The sequence below is a fragment of the Mytilus trossulus genome, chromosome 7, assembly GCF_036588685.1.
Source record: "Mytilus trossulus isolate FHL-02 chromosome 7, PNRI_Mtr1.1.1.hap1, whole genome shotgun sequence".
NCBI lineage: Eukaryota > Metazoa > Mollusca > Bivalvia > Mytilida > Mytilidae > Mytilus > Mytilus trossulus.
In genome coordinates, this window is record NC_086379.1 from 36,671,261 (window position 1) to 36,694,319 (window position 23,059).

At 28.8% G+C, this 23,059-nt stretch overlaps 1 protein-coding gene and 1 long non-coding RNA gene across 3 annotated transcripts in view; one reads left to right on the forward strand and one right to left on the reverse strand.

The window, feature by feature from the left end:
* Window positions 1–11,483, forward strand: part of LOC134725013 (uncharacterized) — a 209,250-nt gene extending 197,767 nt beyond the window's left edge. The window contains exon 19 of the long non-coding RNA XR_010108508.1: window positions 11,345–11,483. This is a non-coding gene — a long non-coding RNA (uncharacterized LOC134725013). The remainder of the gene's footprint in view (window positions 1–11,344) is intronic.
* LOC134725011 (protein CLEC16A-like) overlaps window positions 1–23,059 on the reverse strand; it is a 91,121-nt gene that overhangs the window by 25,138 nt on the left and 42,924 nt on the right. For both annotated transcript variants that reach the window (XM_063588466.1, XM_063588465.1), the window contains exon 19: window positions 5,009–5,129. In XM_063588466.1, the coding sequence (XP_063444536.1) occupies window positions 5,009–5,129 (121 nt within the window). The remainder of the gene's footprint in view (window positions 1–5,008; window positions 5,130–23,059) is intronic.

A 23,059-nucleotide genomic window follows, 5' to 3' on the forward strand; every position in this document is an offset into this window, starting at 1 on the left:
GTCTTGTGAAAGTAATAAGAGAAATAAAATTTGTCAAGATGCTCATATTGGTCACTCTTATTTTTCATAATCAAAATTTTTTTTATAAAACAATATAACAATGAATCAAATAAACCTTTCAGCAATCTTGCTTATTTTAATTCAGGAAGTTGTCCATTTCTTAAATATCCCTGAATGAAATAAAAATACTTCTGAGAAGTTTCTAGACAATATTTTTAACTAGGCGACTTTTTTTTACTCTGTTTGAATGTACTCAACCACCTTGCAAAATCAATTGTTTTTGTCATTACGTTGCATTTTGTATATGCTATCTCTTAATCAGGGTCATCTAAGTTTGGTCTTTTAATTTCATTCAAACTTTAGTTTAGATACAAAATCATCTGTTACATAATCTAAGTACAATTTACATTGAACTTAAAGTGTCAGAATATGACCCTAAATTGAAAGTTAAAATATTCAATTATTACCACCAACAATATTTAATTTAAATTGATATAATTTAAGATTATTTACAATTATTCCTTAGCAGGGTCATGTGCTACAGTTTAATATTAGACAGTACTATTTGTAGTTGCTTAAAAATATTCAAAAAAAAAGTCGCACAAGAAGGGGTTATCTTCAGTTTGCGGAAGAGTTTCAAACTTTTCTTGATATTGAAACACTTTAAGTGTATCTGTAGACAGACCCACTATCCAATTGCTTTTGTTGATGTAGTAAACATAAGTGGTTAGTAGGAACTGGCTTTGCTAAGACTGAAACATTTTCAGCTGTTTTTGAATGCCTCTGCTGGTGGACGTTTCGTCCCCGAGGGTATCACCAGCCCAATAGTCAGCACTTCAGTGTTGACATGAATATCAATTATGTGGTCATTTATATAAACTTCCTGTTTTCAAACTTTGAATTTTTTGAAAAACTAAGGATTTTCTTTTCCCAGGCATAGATTATCTTAGCCACATTTGGCACAACTGTTTGGAATTTTGGATCCTCAATGCTCTTCAACTTGTATTTGTTTGGTTTATAACTATTTTGATATGAGTGTCACTGATGAGTCTTATTTAGACGAAACGTGCATCTGGCATACTAAATTATAATCCTGGTACCATTCATAACTAAAGAGAGTTACAATGTGGCAAATCTTCAACAGATCTACCACCATCTATAGAAACATGGAAATGTTCTCTTATATTTACAATTTGCAGAATGAATTAAAATTTGTGATTTCAGATTGGTAATTATTTTATGTACAGTTTAAGCCCTACAAATTCATTTCCTATGAAACATTAGTTTTATATCTGTATAATAACTCTTACTGCGGATATCATGATAATAAAACTGCTGTGAATATTTCCTTGTTCACAGAAGACAAAACTTAGGAAATCATTTGAAATTAGGATGGTATCTTCCTTACGCAAAGCTTTGTTAACTTGCCCAGGCTTGGCTATATCATATCATTTGATTTATTTCTGCTCTTTAAAGCTTATATTAGGTATTGGATTTCCATATTTATTTGGTTTGTAGTGTCACTGAAAAGACATTATTTGTTGAAATGCACATCTGGTGCAGATAAAAATTGTACATGTACATCTAAATGATTTTAATTTTCTATCATATCTTCTATAGCAGTTTCCTATTTCTAATGAAACATACAGGAATCCAATGACACAAACTTGTCAATTTTTGTTGATTCATTCATATTCCTAGAATAACAATTTGTGTTGCTTTCATTGTTAAGGAAAAGGCATAAATTCCAATACTGGATTGTATACATTTAAAAAAGTTATTTTTATAGAGTCAAATAAGTAAAACAGGAAACAAGGTACCATCTAAATAGTAAATCTTCCTTCAACCAAAAAATATATATCAATGAAACTAAACTAGTCCATAATAATTATGATAATTAAGTTAGGTGTAAATCTTACATTACTTATATAATTTCATGTATAAAGTTAATTTTTTATTGATCAATTTGCTGTTGGGATAACAAATAAATATTGAAGTCCAAAATTATTTTTTTTAAAGTAAGAAGTATTGCTTAAACGTCACTCATAAACAGAGCAACTAAAGAATGCTTTTTTCTATCAAGTAAATTAGTTCTCTGTCAAACTAAGACAAATAAATGTACATTTCATATACTGAGTTTAATTACACGAACAAGTTTTTAATCTGTTGTCAAGCAAACACCATACATGGATAATGCTAATACCTGGAAATTTGTCAACATACATTACTTAATTCCAGGTAAAACAGTATATGAACTATATCCCTCCTAGTTAAGGAGATATGTGCATATAAACTATCAGTTAATAAAATGAACTAATTTTATGTTCCCAAATCTGGACTCACACATAAAAAGTTTCTTAAAGGTCAACAAATCGACTTACTTAGAACTGTAAATGTTATCAATATCTATAAGAAACATTTTTTGTTCCAAAATATGCACTTAAAAAGCGACAAAAAGGTCAACAAATAGACCAAGTTCTATAAAATGTTCTCATCTACCACTGGCACACACAAGAATTATTACCTTTTATTAATAACTTTTTTTCCTATTATTCTTTTTGAATTTTCCCCATAAAAATTTGATGGTAATCCTCAATTTTTTTTAATCACAAAATTAGAATAATGAAAACCTAGACAGAGTTTTACACTTCACAATACATTGCATACATTTTTTAAAACCATTCTTATATGTTGCAAACATAACATTTTTTAATCCAAAGAATAAAAAAATTATTCTTGTAAATACAATTGCTTACAATTTTCTAAATCTCTTTCATATGGTAAATATACATGACATATCTTATTAATTGAAGAAATAAGTTGAAGAAATAATAGGATCCGGAAACAAGTTGTTCACTTATTTTAATTTGTTTCCTAAAAACTTTCATATATTGCAAAATGAACAAGTGTTTGTACTATTTCATGGCACATATTAAAAGAATTAAAGATTAAAGACTTAATTTTTCTATTCTTAGTTTTTGGGGACAATGATTAATTGTTCTCAAGGAAAAAGTCCTAACTTCTTATGTTTTGCTTCATTCAATGAAGAATAATTTCCTTAACAACAGTGCAAAGTTGTAAAATTTAGAACCTTACAGTGCTTTTTACTTCTAAAATATTTTTCAAGATACACACATTTAAGAAAAATCTAACAAACCATGGATACGTTTATTTTAAGGGGAAAGACCTTGGTTCAGGGAGATAACTCTTAAAATCAGTTATGCGTTTGTAAAAGTCAAGTATCATCATTGTATTTTAAGCATTTACCTGAAACAGATTGGAAATAAATCTATGTAACCTAGAAGCTTAGAATATATTTATGAAAATGGTTGACACGAACGTACTGATGATTTTAAGAGTTATTTCTCTTAACCTAGGTCTACCTCCTTAATTGGTTTAAATTTTCATGAATTAATATTTTTTGGATATCTGATTTCGTGGATATAAAATAATTATATATACTAAGTTGCATATTCAAAGTCATGATATACTTAAACTATAGTTGTGTAAATCTTCCAAATCCACAAAATTGGCACAAAACACATTATAGAATCTACAGTTTTATTTTAAGATTGTGTCAACCGTTACTTATCAAAATTTTGGGGGATTGCAACACAACTATTATTTAGAAAACCAGTCTTAATGATCTACTGTCATTTGATTTTTTCATTACAAGATACTAGATATCCTGTTAATTGATTTTTTTAGCTACATGATACTAATGAAACTGCTGAAAGATTTCTTGATAAACCAATACTGAAAAATAGGGGAAATTACCTTTTCTTTAAACATTTTTATGAGAATTTCCATTAGGATCTTTTGAAATTTAAAAAAAGGAAGTGGCAAAAATATACAATGACTTAATATGTACATATTTTATTTCCTTGTGACCTTGTTAGTGTATTTAAACAAGTAAGCTCTTTACAAACAAAACTTTTTTTCCTTAAAACTGCATTTCTTAGAAATGTAATTTTTCACGTTTGGTTTGTTTGTAAAGATCATATCCTCTTATCTTGATTGAACTTGATAGATAAACATATCTTATCTTACAGCACACTTATTTTTAAACTTTAAGTTCAAGGCAAACCTTCTCAATACAAAGTTAATTCAAACAAAAAAATACAGATATGAAAATTTTCAAAGAAATATCAATTTCATTGCATTCAAAAGATGACCTTCTCTCAATATATACATTAATAAGGGGTGAAAAAAATATCAACTATCAAACTTTAAAATCAACAAATGCCAATGGATAGAATTTTGTAAATACAATGAAGTATCACATATTATTTTCATGTCTGCAAGATTTTATTAGAACTGAATTGTTCAATATACCCTCCTCCTTCCCAAGATTGGGTGAAAAAAGATCTTAAACACCATGAATAGGTATTTTGTTTTACTTACTTTTTATGATATGTCATGAAATATCCTTTTAACTAGACACTACAGACATTTATAACATGCTTTATTAGGAAAATGACCAAAAAACAATTAAAATTTATACTTTTATAACTATTTTTTTTCAACAACTTTGCTTTTGTTGAATAGTACTTTGAAAAAGTAAAGATGAACTTAAAGCATATTTTTTTTCCAACATATATATTTGAGAAGACAACTACAAAGCACAGGTGACAGTTTGATTAGTTTGAGATTGTTCTGAATCGATCGTCTGGCAGTCTTGTTTTAAGGATGTTTTAAGCTGTTGAACATCAGAGCACAGTTTTTATAGAAAACAAGGAAAGTGCAGAACTTGTGGGGGCAAGCTTTTATCAGGAATTGAACAGTATATGATTTATATATTTGAGAATGATTCTTTTATGATTTCAAAATGTAAACTTGTCACCATTGAAGTCTGCATTATCAATTTCACACATTTCCCATGTTTTCCAAATAGAGTTGGCTTTGACAATCCATGGCTCCAACATAGCATATGAAAAGGTTATTATAGGTCAATAATATAAGGCTAATGTCATATAAAGCATAACACCAAATAACTAACAGTACTTACTGAGATCTAAAATGTCTGATACTTTAATGCAGGAATCTTCTTTGGTTAGGGGTAGCTGACCTTCTATCTCTTGTAACAAAGTTAATGATAAGTCCCTCACCAAGAAAAACACTCTTATTGCCTGAAAATGAAAGATAAACAACATGAATACATTATTTCAGTCTTTCAGTTGACCTTCACCCCCAATATGTTTTTTGATAGCTAACATCTGGAGACATCTGTATTATAAAACAGTACACTACAGTTACCTATATAATTGTTCAATTCTGTAAGACAGCTATAAGCCCATAACTAGTTTAAATTGGACATTTGAATAATTTATTCCTGGCTTGCTCGATACGAGAATCTGTCCCACTTGAACTTTTGACTTCATACACTGATCACTTTTCCATTGTGGTGTCAGATATTTTGTTTTATGATGTCAAAATTTTACATGGAAGCCACTGCTGTTGCAACACTTTAAAACCATCTTTTATCAAATTCAACATAGGTAGTCATGGACGATTAAAACCATCACTGTTGTAATTTTAATTTTACAAGATTTTAAATTCCTTAGAAGCTCTTTTTTATTCATAATTGATTCAATGAAAGAGACATCAGGGCATATACATATCAATAATGATAGTGAAATACTTCATTTTCAAAGAATACTGTTGAAGAATTCTTTAACTCTTAAAAATTTTACATTTTGTGTAAAAAATTATGTTTTAACAAATTAAGTTATAAGTTACTTTTTGATATTATAATATTATTTGCAAAATTTTACATGGTGCTTTATAACTGAAAATTTCATTCCAGTCCAAGGCATTGATTGAAAAATTTGCATTAGGAAAAGCTTTATACATTTGAAACTTTTATTTTCTATATCTTTTTAATATTCACAAAACAGTTACAAACACTGCTACTTTTACACTTATACACACAAAAGTTTACATATGAGGGATTAACCAAGGATGATAAAGTGTTATCCTTTCAAACTGTTCATCTACAGTTAGGGACAATGTGAAAAATGCATAACAACTTTTGCATCTTCAACCTGAGGTTTTCCTAAGGTTTACTTGCAAATTTTTCTGTTATTTATTTTAAAGTTTACTTCAGACAATAAAACACCTGAGAGCATAGACATATACATGGAGTATTGAGCACTTTCCCCTACAATAAATAAATGATGACACATACCATATCAGAAAACATGTGCATAAGATCAATAAATTAATTTTAATTTCCAAGAAATTGTCTTACATAATACTTGGCTCATTATTGATCATTGTAAAGTTTGCTTTTTTTTTAAATTTTAGAGGTATATCCTGTCTATTTTCAGGATATCAAATAATTGTGGTTTTATGGTCTGCTATACATAACTATAACTAATACATGTGGTCTGTTCTATTTGTTAAAAAATGTCTACATTTTTTTTCATTTCTTTTAAATAACGGCAAGACAGTACAATGAATTCCCAAAAGTTGTTTAATGACTCACAAAATTCAAAGTCCATTATTTTCCGATGCATTTTGATGATATCAGTAAATTAAACAAAAGCAATTGTTTTAGAATGAATAAAACTATTTTATTATTTGAGTAAATCATACTTATTCAGTGGACTTTATTACCTAATTAAAGAAAATGTAAATTTATGTATGCTTTTACAACAAACTACTTTGTAACTAAAATAAGTGTTCCTAGAAGCTCATCTACATTTATGTCTACTTATAAAATCTTCACCAAATTTGCCCTCTTGAAAACTGTAAGTGACTGACATATTCGTTATAATGGAAACTGCATGGAATTTATAATGGCCAGCAAGTTATTATTCACTATAATTGGGATAAAATGTGATAAATAAAGGCAACAGTAGTATACCACTGTTCAAAACTCATAAATATATGGACAAAAAACAAAATTGTGGTAACAAACTAAAACTGAGGGAAGCGCATGAAATATAAGAGGAGAACAACAACACATCATTAAAATTTAACACACACAGAAACAGACTAAGCATTAGACAAATGATTTATGAATCTTGCTTGAAGTTTTTGTGTTATCTACACTAGTTCAATGTAATAAAAAAACAAAATATACCAAAAAAGTACAGCAAGATTTGATAGTGATTCTGGGATTTTATGTAGATAATTAAAAAAAAAAGAATAATCAACCACACCAAAAGGTCAACTGATGTATATAGTTTTTTTTCTTAAATAGTAGTTTAGGTTTGAATGTGCATGATGAAGCTAATTAATCCAGAAAGGCATAATTTCAGACAGACACATTTTAAAAAGTTTTTATTCATTCTAGAGTTGCAAGAATATTCTTTGTTTCTCGTGGTTATACAATTATTATTTTCAGTTCAATGCTGTTCAAATTATTAAACACTAAATTGCAAATAACTTCCACTTTTAAATATCTTATTACATATAATTAATAAACCAAAATAATGTTGAATTACTTAGAAAACTGAAGACATAATCTTGCCAGCAAGTATGTACCATAAATAAAATTTCTTAGTAGCATTTTATTCAAAAAAGATTTCATGAAAAGACACAAGGGCATAAAAGTATCAATAATAATTAACAATTGTGAAACATTTCATTTTCAATGAAAATACTGTTGGATAGACACTCTCTAACTCTTCCAAATTTTACATTTCAGTGTAAAACATTATGTTTTAACCTAGTCATAATTTTTTTATATTCATAATGATATAATATGAAAATCTATACATTGTGTTTAATAACTGTAAATTTCATTTCATTTAGAGGCATGCATGCATTGGAAAAATTTGCATTCAGAAAAGCTACCCATTTGAAACTCCATGTTTCTACAATTTTATATTACATTTATGAAAAAGTTACATGCTCTGCTACTTTAATGCTAAACAGAATAAAAATGCATCAATGGATAAGCCAAGATGAATAAATAAAGGCAACAGTATAGTATACCGCTGTTCAAAACGTGTTAATCTGTGGACAAAAAACAAAATTAGGGTAACAAACTAAAACTGAGGGAAAGACATAAAACAACGACACAACATTAAAATGTAACACACACAGAAACAGACTAAGCATTAGACAAAATCCAATGAGAATAACAAATATAACATCAAAACCAAATACTTGAATTTGGGAAAGAAAAGTACCGTGACACGTTTGAAAGAGTATTTAGCCTCACAAACTGATCATTGACATACATAAATGTCAAAGTGAAAAAATTGTGAAACTACATGCGGTAGCTATAAAACAAGGTTTAAGTGACCATTTTCTATATAAGGAAATGCGTGTACCTACTTCCTAGTCAGGAATATTGCAGTTGTTTCTAATCCATTTGATGTGTTTTTTCCATGGGATTTTGTCTGATGCTTGGTACGTTTCTATGTGTGTTACATTTCAGTGTTGTGTCGTTGTTCTCCTTTTTTTTTTAATGCGTTTCCCTCGGTTTTAGTTTTTTACCCCGATTTTGTTTTTTGTCCATGTATTTATGAGTTTTGAACAGCAGTATACTACTGTTGCCTTTATTTAGCTTTTGAATTTACCTTGGAGTTCCATATTTTTTATTTTTTTATTTTGTATTGCATCTTTAACCTGGTACATTTCTGTTAATGCTTTTAAACTTGATCAAGATGACTTCAGACAATAAAACACCCTGAGAGCATAGACATAGACATGGAGTATTGAGCACTTTCTACAACCGTAAATAAATGATAAAACGTTTCTTATCAGACAATCTGTGCATAAGATCAATAAATTAATTTTAATTTCTTAGAAATTTTCTTACATAATACTTGGCTCATTATTGATCATTGTTAAGTTTGCATTTTTTTTTAACCAATTCTAAAGGTATATCCTGTCTATTTTCAGGATATCAAATAATTGTGGTTTTATGGTCTGATATACATAGCTATAATTAATACATGTGGTCTGTGCCAATTGTTAAAACAAAAGTCTACAATTTTTTTTTTTAAATAAAAGCAAGACAGAACAATGAATTTCCAAAAGTTGTTTAATGAGTCAAAAAATCTAGTATTTTTTCAGACAATGAATTCACGAAAGTCAGAATTCCTTTATTTTCAAATGCATTTTTAAGATATCAGTAAAATAAACAAAAAAATTTGTTTAAGAATGAAATATAAATTTTGTTAGTTAATTTAACTTTACTTATTCAGGGAACTTCTCTCCCTAATTACAGTCAATGTTGTAAAGGTGGCATGGAAGTATTTACATTATGGAATTAAGATTGCTCTTACTAATAAAAGTCAATGTATCAACTGAACATACTTTCCAAAGCTAAAGGAATTCAGGAGTGGGAAAATATGAAACATTTTTTTAAATGCAGGTGAAAATGAATTTTTGAGAATTTTGTATATATTGCTATAATTGCAGGATAAAAGACCTTAAAGGACTAGTGGCCTTATAAGTTTATGAATATAGTGAAAAAAGTTAACTGTCATAACACATATTTACTTTCAATTCTGAATTTTATGAATATCAATTATGTGGTCTTAAATCTATATATTTTAATTTTCTGCTTACAAAACATTAAATTTTTTGAAAAACTAAGGATTTTCTTATCCAAGAATTAGATAACCTTAGCTGTATTCAGCACAACTTTTTGGAATTTTGGATCTTCAATGCTTTTCAACACTTTGTACTTGTTTGGCTTTATAACTATTTTGATATGAGCGTCACTGATGAGTCTTATGAAGACGAAAAGTGCATCCGGCATACTTAATAATAATCCTGGTACCTTTGATAAGTTTTTTATAAGGAAAGATCTTCAATAACAGTGAGTGTATCAATTCTACTGTGCCCCCTAAATTTATGTTTGCCTCTTGAGACAAAATACTTTGCAACTAAAATAAGTGTTCCTAGAAGCTCATCGACATTTATGTCTACTTATAAAATTTTCACCAAAATTGCCCTCTTGAAACCTGTAGGTGACTGACATATTTGTTATAATGCAAACTGCAAGGAATTTAAATTGGCCAGCAAGTTATTACTCACTTTACTTGGGAGAAATGTGATAACTTTAAACAAAGGATTTATGAACCTTGCTTGAAGTGCATATTTTTATCAAAAGCAGTTCAATACTATCAATAAGAACACAGGTCAATAACCAACAAGTACAGGAAGGTTAAATATTGTTCCAAAGAGCCATGGTGAATGATTTTATGCAGATAATTTTAACAAAAAATGTTAAAAAAGTATATTCAACCATACAGAAGGTCAACTGATTTAAAAAAAAATGTTTAAGAAAGTATATTCAAACATACAGAAGGTCAACTGATTTTAAAAAAAAATGTTTAAGAAAGTATAATCAACCAAACAGAAGGTCAACTGATATATACAGTTTTTTTCTTAAATAGTAGTTTCAAGATTAAAATCTTCCAATTAGCAAATGTCAAAGACATTTAAAATATGCAGTTACATGTATCATATGACATAAACAATCTTCAACCATTTTTTTCAAGATTGTATTTAATAAAGTGTGTACAATGCACCTTTGTTTGATTTTTTTTCTAATAATCACATTAGTTTCAGGTCAGAATTTAAAGATTTATGACTTCCTTCTCTTTAGCTATTGACTACATAACTGTAATTTTTCAAAATGGCTCTTGTACCTTGACATAACACTAAGCTTATTTAGTAACCAATCAGAATCCAGTTTTATATTGTATTGAAACTAGTAGCTTCCTTGAAAACAGAATTGAAATAAAATATACAGTTCATTCCTCAAAAAAGCAAAATGTTTGCCATTATTTTAGATTGAATCAAAATGATCATTAACCATGTTAAGGGTTTACATGTTTAACCATTTTTTTTACCATCTAATTAATTACTGCTAGGAAAAGCAACTGATTATGAAAAGCCAGGTCTGTTCAACTTCTTAGTGAATTATCTTTCCTGATTTTCACATTTACTTGATGTGTTAATGTATAACACAGAATAAAGTATCCCTGAAAGTTGGTTTACAGTAATTAATATACCTGTCTTTGTACCATTAAATGATTTATGCATTTGTTTTTTTTCAATACCAGTAATATAATCTTGTCACAGGCAGGTTCTATCTTCTTATCAGTGTCATAAGGTACAACAACAATCTAAATTGTTCCTTTTGTTTCCTGTTGAAGAACAATTTGTTTTTGTAAAATTGAAAAAAAAAGAGATTTAAAAGTTTATCAGATTTCTTTTTTTATTCTTTTTTTTTTAAACCATATTTGGTTACATATTTATATAGGCTCAAATTTCAAAGTTGGTTCAGAGATTCACATACTTTTTGCATACCTATATAGAAAAAAACACCAACACCAAACAGTTCAGAAACAGACTTTATTTTTTTCTCCAGAAGTAAAAGACTGAGGTTGTCACATCTATCAACAGCATAGTCAGTATGTATGTTGGAGGAAACACGTGAAAGGACTAGCAAATGAAAGATACAGACCATACCTAATATATTACAACTTAAAACTTAACAGGAGGAAACATTTTTTGTAAATTGGTCCAAACTTTTACCGAACTTAAACAGAATAAAGGAATTCAATGAAAATTAAATTTCACAACAAAAAATTTATGGTATCATTATTATAAAAAAAATTGCATAATAATATCTGTCTTAATTTGCTTTGCAAAAGACTTGTTGATAATTTTTAAAGTTAGTACTGTTGTTGCTAAATTATATTTCATCTTAATTTGTATTAATTCATCTTTGTAAAGTGATCTACAACTTATGTTTTATCTATTTTCTTTTCTGCTATGAAATTCTGTGATAAAACAAATTAAATCTGCCACTGCACAAGATTGCATTTTAATGGAAATTCATGCTACATGAAATCAATTTGGAAGTGCATCAGCTAATATTCTGACTGTCAGTCTTTGCTACAGTATAGATTTTTCTTATATACTTTTACTCATTATTTTTTTTTATTGTACCAGGGTAATACAATTGTACTGACATTATTTTGACACAGGCTTTTCAATACTTAAATTATTTTTGTGCAATAATATTTCCTTTAATTATGTATTTTGTTATTCCAATGCACAATTAAAAATGGGGAGAATTAAGTGATGAAAAAATCTAGTATTGGTAAGGTTGACTATGCTACTACTACACCCATTTCATTTGAACTTTGGTGGATAGTTGTCTCATTGCCTCATTTTTTATTTTTTTTTATTTAATGTGTTGTTGTGTTTCATCCTCCTTATCGGAAGATACCCAGAACTTGTTGATAAATATTCCGTATCAACTTCACAAATAATACAAGATGGTCTTGAAGGATAGATTTTGCGTACTGACGTTTGTTATCATCTTAATTACGTATTATAGAATTCTTTTATATAAGTCTTTTTTAGATAATCATTTGAAGTGACTCAGTGGTTATGTAAAACCACATACTTTGAACGGCAAAATTATTTCATTGATTGATATTACTTTTACTTAAGGATCTTGAATACTATGAATGACAAAACTATTTTATTCAATAATACTACTTTTTCTGTTTAGTCTGTTTTTCATGATATACATTTGACGTGAAACTGTACTTATGTATCCCGTCATACTTTGAACCAAACCATTATTTTATTTATTATTATTACTTTTACTGTTAAGTCTGGTTTTTGGTATATCTACTTTACGTGAGTCTGTATTTATGTATGCCGACATACGACAAAATTATTTTTTATGTCTACCTGTGCGAATTTCAAACGCGCTATTTTACACCAGTAATGAAAACCTTCTATCATTTATGGGTAGACTTTACATACTAGATAAATGCAGCCGTATTTGACGTGAAACTGTTCTTATGTATCCCGTCATACTTTGAACCACACCATTATTTTATTTATTATTATTACTTTTACTGTTAAGTCTGTTTTTGTTATATCAACTTTACGTAAGTCTTCATTTATGTATGCCGTCATACGACAAAATTATTTTTATGTCTACCTGTGCGAATTTCAAACGCGCATTTTAAACCAGTAATGAAACCTTCTATCATTATGGGTAGACTTTACATAGATAAATTCAGCCGTATAAGAAAAGCAAAATGAGAATGTTAAATTAATGTATGCCTTTTTGTGCTTCTTTGTTACATTTGTTGTTTATGTAGAGATATTAAGATGATAACACAATATTGACTGTTGTACCCCTATTTTGACATTTTTACTCTTTGAGTATGTTTGTTTTGTTCATGCATCGTTGACAATTTAATGGAATTTGATGCGACTGTCATATAAGTGAGAGGTTTAGCTAGCTATAAAACCAGGTTCAATCCACCATTTTCTACATTAGAAAATGCCTGTACCAAGTCAGGAATATGACAGTTGTTACCCATTCGTTTGATGTGTTTGGACTTTTGATTTTGCCTTTTGATTTTTGATTTTCCTTTTTGAATTTTCCTCGGAGTTCGGTATTTTTGTGTTTTTACTTCTTATTGTATACATACTGCACATCTACTTATTGTCATTTTTTGTGTAAAAAATAAGATGAAAAATACCACAGGAAAGAAAAAAAAAGGAAACACTTGAGAAAAATTCTACTTAACCAATCAATTAAAACAAATCAGGATTAATCTTGATTTTTGTTTGTTAAACAACAAATAAGTCATTTACATTATATTTAAATATAGATTTTAAATAATTAAACATGTCTGTTCTGCAGTTATCTTAAAAAAATACAATGGGTTTTTGTTAAAAAAATAATTTATAGTTCCATGAACCGGACCATATCTAATGCAATAGAATAACACTTGATCCTTTTTCAAACAAAAAAAAATCAAGATATATTTGTAAATAATACAATCCTTGTAACAGCAGGTTCCTGTCTGTACCAAAACCATGTATATCAATTTGTTCAGGGGGACATAAAATAAGGGAAAAAACAATTGTTAGAGTCTTGTGTGTGGTCTTTTTCTGAGAATTATTTCAGTTTTATTTCTAATCTTATTAATTCCATAGAGACCAATCATTTACATATATGAAGAATCAGTAAACGAAAAATGTCAACCTCAAATTATCTATCAACTCTTTATTTGTCACCTCCTAGAGAAGAAATACGTAATATTTCATATTTTTTAATCTATTCCCATTCTTTTTTGTAAAACTATGTCATTTAAATATATACATATAACAAATTTGACTTGCTTTAGTGAAATTCAAGGCCAACTAGATCCACAAAAAAATGCACCTGCCTGCAGCCTAATTGCACAATAAAATCATTATACATTTTCTTGGAATTCATGTGACAGATTAGGTGCTCCAGGAACATTGAATTACAACACTTCAAGTGCTTTGATGGGTTTATAATGTGGCTCCATATAGGAGAAAACTCAGAAGTTTATTATATTTGTTGAAGCATGGTTTGTGTTTATAGAAGGCTAACTCCAGGTTCTCTGACACTTAGGAATTTTTTTCAAATTTCAAAATTTTCAAAAAGGATTTTGACACTGAATGGGTCAGAGAACTGAATAATTTTAAATTGGGCTTATATATATAATGGTACATTATCTAAAATCTAAATACACTATTTAAATTCAGCCTATCCGAGTATACCAATTATGAATTAAGTTTTTCTCCTCCACAAAAAAATATTAAATATAATTTTTGACTCTTTAGTTTTCAATGTAGTCCAATTTGATAACGATATCAAAATCCAAATTCTAATTACACAGTTAGATTGAGCATATTAAAGAAACCCAAGAAATTGGTCAAGAAATAGGCAATTGATATAAAAAATTAGAAAATTATTTTTTTGGCCTACTTTCTTTATATGGTTATGTGTCGCGATCATAATATCTAAAATTACATCTGAACCATCTTTTTTTTAGTATGGATCCTTGGGGTACAATTTCTGAGAGATACACCTATCTTTTGCCTCTTATTTGTAAACTGGCCGAGTTAGGACAATAATTACAACACAAATAATTTTGTGGTCATTTAAAAAGGATCTTTCATGAATCAAAGTCCTTCACTTTCATTTGGTACTAAAAGTTACATCTATCTATTGAAAATATTTTATCTTTAAAAATATGTATTTTTTGTTCATTTGTAATTGGTATGTTCTTTCTTACCTTGCCAAAATTAATGGTTCTACAACTGAAAGGATAAAATAACCATAGTTGCTTAAGTATGAAATGTTTGTGATTTGCAGTTCCAGGAACCAGTATATCTAATATACAGATAATATGCATGGCTGTTTTGATGTAATGGTACTTCTAATGATTTATGCATTTGTTTTTTTCTTTTCAAATATTGGTAATATAATCTTGTCACAGATAAGTTCTATCTTTTTATCTGTGTCATAAAGTACAACAAGAGTCTAATTTGTTCCTTTTGTATCATGGAGAACAATTTGTTTTTGTATAATTGAAAGAAAAAAAATGATTTAAAGCTTAGATTTCATTTTTTGTGGTGTGAGTGCCAATGAGACAACGCTCCATCCAAATAACAATTAAAAAAAAAGTAAATGTTTATATAGGCTCAAATTTCAAAGTTGGTTCAGAGAATCACTTACTTTTTGCATATCTATATAGAAAAAAAATCACTAACATTTTTTGCAAATACCCAGAGCAAGACTATACCTTCACTCTAAAAGTAAAAGACTAAAGGGTCCCATATCAGAGAAGGCAACAACCTGACAACAAAATTAAACAGTTTAATGCTGAGAAATAAATGCAAAAGTTTGTAAAGGATTGTGCACTAACTCTGATTGCTGCTGTCTGTGAAATTGTAATCTAATTGACAAATAAAAAACCCAAAGTAAAACAACTCACACAAGAAAACTAACTTAGATTCTTGGATTCTTAATTTCTTATAAAACCAAGTTAATCGTAAAAAGAAAAATATTTTTAAATATAATAACATAGATATTGTGCATGACAAGTTTGCACAAAACGAGCAACAAGAATGGGAGATTGATGATCAACCTTGAGAACATATATATTGATAACAGCCTGACTGTGGACTTCTATAAGTTATGTCTTTCTTTATTTTTTGTGTTGTTCTCATCAGTGTATACTTCTCATTCATTGTTCCCCCTAACTTTTATATAAAAATTTAAAAAAAAACACAGAAATACTACAGGAACAAAAATCAAGGATACACTTAGAGAAAAATCATACTTAACCCTTATATTAAAACAAATAAGGATAAATCGTTGTTCAGTTTTTAAACCAATCAATTAATTATTTAAATTACCGGTATATCTAAATATAGATTTTAAATAATCAAACATGTTTATTCAGCAAGTATCCCAAATAATACAATGGGTTTTTGTTAAAAAATAATTCATGGTTCCATGAATCTGACCATATCTAATGCAATAGAATAACACTTGATCTTTTTTCCAACCAAAAACCTCCATAGATATTTGTAAATAATACAATCTTTGTAACAACAGGTTCCTATCTGTACCTAAACCAAATATATCAATTAGTAAAGGGGGATATATAATAAGGAAAAAGAACAATAGTAAGAGTCTTGTGTGTGGTCTTTTTCTGAGAATTATGTTAGCTTTATTTCCAAATTCTAATCCTTGTGATTCCATAGCGACCAAATCAACATATGTGTAAATGAAATATAAAATGTCAAAACATAACTTAATTATTTATCCCTAATGCTTAGAAAAGAAAGATCATGTTAACTTTAATATATTCATTTTTGTTGTATAAATCTATGCCATCTTAATATAAAAATAAAAACAAAATTTGACCTGCTTTTGGTGAAATTCAAGGCCAACTACTAAATACAACACAAATGACCTTGCCTGCATCCTTATTGTACATTACACCTTTCTTGGAATTCATATGACAGATAAGGTGCTCCAGGGATATTTGCTTTCAACGCTGAATGTATGTGCATGGGTTTATTTTTTGGGAAAACTGAAAAATTCATTATGTATTTGTTTAAAATTAAAATAAAAAGATGTGCTAATGACAATGAATGAGAAATCAGTCAACAAGAGACCATATGTCACAGAATTTAACAAGTATAGGTCAATGTATGTCCATGCTGCATTGACAACTATGAAAGGCCAGAAATGACAAATATGAAACTATATTCAAATGAGAAAACTAAACAACTAACAGCCTGATATATGTACAAAATAATGAAAGAAAGTTAGGCTTAATATAAGATATGCAAACCACTAATTTATGTCCCCATTTGCTTTCAATGATAAATTCCTCAATTCAAGCAGTTTTTTTTAATCTTTTTAAAAGAACAAATCATTTCTTATCTAATCATTTATACCTAAATGATAGCAAACAGGTTCCTGGACCTTTGGAAGTACCAGTTCTGGGAAACAGGTAAATATTTGTTGAAACAGAGATATATGTATAATCTCCATGAAAGTTAGATGAACCAATGCTAGTTCGTTAGTAATTGACTTACCAATAATAGTTCCCCTTTAAACTGACCTGATCAAAAACTAAAACAAATAAACTAAGCAAAAGATTCAAAGTCAATAGACCATTATTGAGCGAGTAGGGCCAATGAGATGTGTCAATGCTAAAATGAATGCATACCAAATATTTTTGACATCTGACTAGTAGTTCTCCCTAAACAGACCTAATCACAAACTGTAATATACATATAATAAAGCCAACACCACACTGCGGAAACAGCATGTCATGTAAGCCTTTTTTCAACTTATTCTAGGATAGACAAAATGACTTCAAATTTAAATCTTGTTCAAAATAATCTGTCAACAAGAATGTGTCCACACTCTCATTCCCACTATCATTTTCTATGTTTAGTGGACCGTTAATAAGGAATAAATTTTCTAATTTGGCATTTAAATTAGAATAATCATATCAAAGGGAATATGTATACTAAATTTTAATTTGATTGGACTTCAACTTCATCAAAAACTACCTTGACAAAAAACTTTAACCTGAAGCGGGACAGACGGACAGATGAACAAACAGACAGATGAATGGACGGAGGAACAAACGGATGCAGACCAGAAAACATAATGCCACTCTATTATCGTAGGTGGGGCATAAAAAAACTGAAAGAATCATCCTATATTGTGATCCATATCTTTAATTTTCATTTGATTTGAGATAACAACTATATTTTGCATATTTGGAAAGCTTTTGTTTTAAAATGGCAAATATGCAGATTTGTGATATATATTTTATGATTTTAAAAATTTGTAAGGGTTCCGCGGAACCCAGTGTCTCGCCTACTTTTGCTGTAAATCGCAGGCTCAACAGAAGTGAGGAAAAAAATCAATAAAAATATTCCTCTTGATACTATCTTATGATTGTAAGAAGCTTCTGTCCAAGTTTGGTAAAAATCTAGGATAGTTAATGAATCTAATAAATGTTTTGAAAACTTGAACTGCAGACTGTATGTAATGTAAACTGGCAGAAAATCTAAGTCCATTTAAAAGTAAAATACAGAAAAATGGAGTTATCTTTTTACAACATTTACTTCTGGATACTATCTTATGATCATAAATAAGCTTCTGTCCAAGTTTGGTACAAACCCAGGATAGTTTAAGAAAGATGTTAAAATTTTAAAAACTTTAACCACAGAGTGAATGTAATGTTTCCCCGCAGAAAAACTAAGTCCATTTAAAAGTAAAATACGGAAAAAATGCCTTTAAATGGATTTTTTTTTTAAAAATTTACTTCTGGATACTATCTATCTTATGATCATAAACAAGCTTCTTTCCAAGCTAGGTACAAACCCAGGATAGTTTAAGAAAGTTATTAAAATTCTAAAAACTTTAACCACAGAGTGAATGTTATGTTTCCCCGCAGAAAAACTAAGTCCATTTAAAAGTAAAATACGGAAAAAATGGAATATCAATTTCACAAAATTTACTTCTTGATACTATCTTATAATTATAAACAAGCTTCTGTCCAAGTTTGGTACAAACCCAGGATAGTTTAAGAAAGTTATTAAAATTCTAAAAACTTTAACCACAGAGTGAATGTTATGTTTCCCCGCAGAAAAAAACTAAGTCCATTTATAAGTAAAATACGGAAAAAATGGAATTTTATTTTTACAAAATTTACTTCTGGATACTATCTAATGATCATAAACAAGCTTCTGTCCAAGTTTGGTAGAAATCCAGTATAGTTTAAGAAAGTTATTAAAATTTCAAAAACTTTAACCACAGGGTGAATATTTGTGGACGCCGCTGACGACGGAATGTAGGATCGCTTAGTCTCGCTTTTTCGACTAAAGTCGAAGGCTCGACAAAAATACAGTGCATGCAAGATGCACATTAATAATTAAAATATGTCATTGTCTTCTGGATTGGAAAACCTTAACAGCTAAGTTAATTTTCAGATATTCTAGAAGTCATTTTATAAAAATCAACAGCATTATGCAGTTTTTAAAATCTTAGACAACTTTCACTTTTAGAAAATGTTTATTTTTTTTGGTGGTCCAAATCTAATTACAGGTACAACCTTCTTTTCAATTTATCATTAGAAAGACTTTTTAAAATTACATCCATTTGTTTTGATTTGTGAAATTTAACATGTCAGTAATAGATCATGCCCTGCTTTTAACTTTCATTTGCGCATATGTGTCAAAATAATAATATTCCTAAAGAAATAGCACCACACACCCAAGGTAATTTAAACTTTGACTATAAAAAAGTGAAGAAGATAAATATCTTTTATAATACTGGGGAAATAAGAAAGTTACTGGCAAAGTATAAGCATAGCTGTAATATGGTATAAGCATGTACTGACTATTAACACTAGCAGATCAAAAGCAGGAATAAATTGTTCAACAAATAAAATGAAAACATAGTGGGATGATGTTCATATCATATAGTACACATAACTAGATTCCCTGGTTGGCTTTAAACCCTTTTTCTAAGAATAACTTTTGATCTCAGTTCTTTTGGTTCCCTAGGTTGAAATCTTTTTTCTATATTGTAATGTTACCCTTCTATTTCAGGTTGGGGTGAAGGTTGGCACCTTTAAAATAGTTAAAACCGGCTGCATTTGTTTGCACTTATCTGTCCTAAAACAGGAACCTGATGCTCAGTTGTTGTCTTTTGTTGATGTGGTTCATAAGTATGTTTCTCATGTTTGAATTTAGATTATTAGACTGCTGGTTTTCCATTTTGAATTATATTACAATAGCCAAGGCTCTGTTTTGAAGGCCATATTTCGATCTATAATTGTTTACTTTTTTACTCATTGCAACTTGGATGGAGAGTAATGTCTCAATGGCACTCAAACAAAATATTCTGATATCTAATTACTTATGTTTGAAATTAGTTCAAGTATCTGTTTATTCTCATTAAAACAACACTTTTAATTCCATCTAAATATAACTATAAGGAGTAGAAGTATCGACTGGACCTTGTTTGATAGAAAAGCAGGGTTTTATTCTAATGGCATCAAAGTGTTAATAATGTATTCTGTCTGAACATTCTCTAATTGAAACAAATAATAAGTCAATAAAACATTTTTGTTTGAAAAGGTTTCACTGTTTATAAATAACTCTCTCAAGGCATTTTTTTGGAGGATAAAACAAAAGCTTTTCACTTATTTTATTTCACTTTTTGTTATGAGGTCACATGCACCCTTATTACTCAATACATGATTTATATAAAATATCTGGCATGATTTAAAATGAGGTAAATATAATTCACAAGAGACAAATTACATAAATGTTAGCAACTGCAGGTCACCACTTTGGCCTTCAACAATGAGCAAAACACAAACCGCATAGAAAGCTACTATGAAAAGGCCCTGACCTATCTACAAAATTCTTGATAAAATAATTAAATCAAGTGACATGCATAAAGAAACTGTCTCATTAGTAAAACTTAAATGCTTTAAACTCCACCTCTGACAGACATAAAATTGTTCTTTTTAATATAAAGTTAATTTTTAATATCAGGAGAGAAAAACCTTTGTTAGAACAACCTTAACTTGCAATAAAATGATTTAAACAATTTTCTAGTTCATCAGCTTTCTCACCTAATTGTAAATTCATGTACAATATTGCATTGAACAGAATTAATCAGGCATTCAATTTTGATGTTTTAAATGCATTCCTTATTCAAACTGTTCAACTTTCCAGAATGATAAGAGATTGAGTTTCAGGTAACATAACCAACATTTTAATTTGACCTACAGACATACTTAGATATGATCTAATATAATTATATAAGATCTATTTTTAGCAATTGGCATACATACTGCATGACTACCAGTATTTACTTTGCAAATATTTGGTTGACTCTTTATAATTTCAATTGGTATGTGCAAATACTTGAAAAATACAGATTATATTGGGACAACAATTTCATGATGAAATACTTTGATATACATATACAAAAGCTTTGAAGCAATCAAAACATTCACATTTGAAAGAAACATAAGACCTTGTTTACACTGGTAAAAAAGATCGACCTTTCCTGAGATCAATCTCAAAAAGACCAATCTTCTATTGGACTTTAAAATTCCACCTCCGAAGGTGGTTTTAAAACGATCCATCTTGTTTGAATTAATCTTTTTTCAGGTGTTATTTTTGGGAGGTTTGGCATGCCACAATTTAACCAGGTTCAAACCACCATTTTTTCTTCTTCTTAAAATGTCCTGTTCCAAGTCAGGAAAATGGCCATTGTTATATTATTGTTTCGTTTCTGTGTGTGTTACATTTTAATGTTGTGTTTCTGCAGTGTTGTAGTTCTCTCATATTTGATGCGTTTCCCTCAGTTTAAGTTTATAACCTAGATTTGTCTCTTTCTCAATCCATTTATGAATTTGAACAGCAGTATAACTACTGTTGCCTTTTTTCATGCCAAAACAAGAAATCATATTTCAGCATTTATTGTAATTGCATTTTCATTCAAGAGACCCAGGATTTCAGATGTAGTTAATCTTTAACCTTGTTGAAAAACTCTTGCATTAATCGAAGGGCTGAAATCTAACTTTGAATGATTGTTGTATTTCTATATCTTTCATTAACTGGTTTAATGCAACTTATTAGTTCAAATGCACTGTGTTTGTCTGAAATTTTCCTACTCAACTATGCAAGGGACTTGAATGCACTCAATGTGAAGCAAGTTTATAATCGTGATTAAGTGATTATATACAGTTAAAGTATATTAGCTACTAATTACTATTTCCTCTATACATTTGGGATATTCCTCTTGTATACATTTGACCTTGACATCTCTTCAGGCATTTCATGCAACAGTTTATGTTACAATCAGCAAAAATTAAACCTATTATCTTTTTCTCATTCCATGAAAAACAATATCACATTTACAGTATAATCTTAATTTTTTTCCTGTATATAGTTACCTATATATTTCTTACATAAGGACAAATTTTAAAATTACAGCAATGGTCAATTCCAAGCAACAATGAGGATATAAAATTCAAATTTTAACTTCCCGGATAAATTCTTAACATTTTTTGAAAATTGAAAATTCAATTACAAATAGGCTGATAATGAGATAATTAAAACAATAATTAACCTTGAACTTTTAAACTTTATTTAATATAAAATTATATATTAACTGATCCATTTCCTCATATCAGATATACATATATGTATATATCTATACATGACCAAGATTCTTGGAACTCTTTTTAATCTTTGGACAAGGAAGTAAATGGAATCTCCAACAGAAATGAATGATTTCTATTTATAGACACTTAAATGTCCAGGTATGTAGCAAACTGTTTACAGGTATCTGGAAACTTGGTTATTTCCAAAAAAAGTCATAAGTTTAAATGTTTAAATTAGGTATGATGAATACTCTGATAATGTTATTGATCTGTTTTCGAAAAGACAACTGATATATGTGTATTTAAATCCTTTTATTGACATGATCGATTTCATAAGTTCATTGTGCAGTTGTTACCAAACAGTAAACAAAATATGCATTACGAAATAGAAGGTGTAAATAAGTGCAGATATATAAATATATTTTTTTTCATTTTAAAAGTTATGCATTTGTATTTTATTGAGTGAAAACCAATCAAAATCTGCACAAAGAATTATATTTGCAGAAAATCTGTGAAAGTTGGTATTTCCTGATTAATTCAAGCAAAATCAATTTCAGAACTGCTGA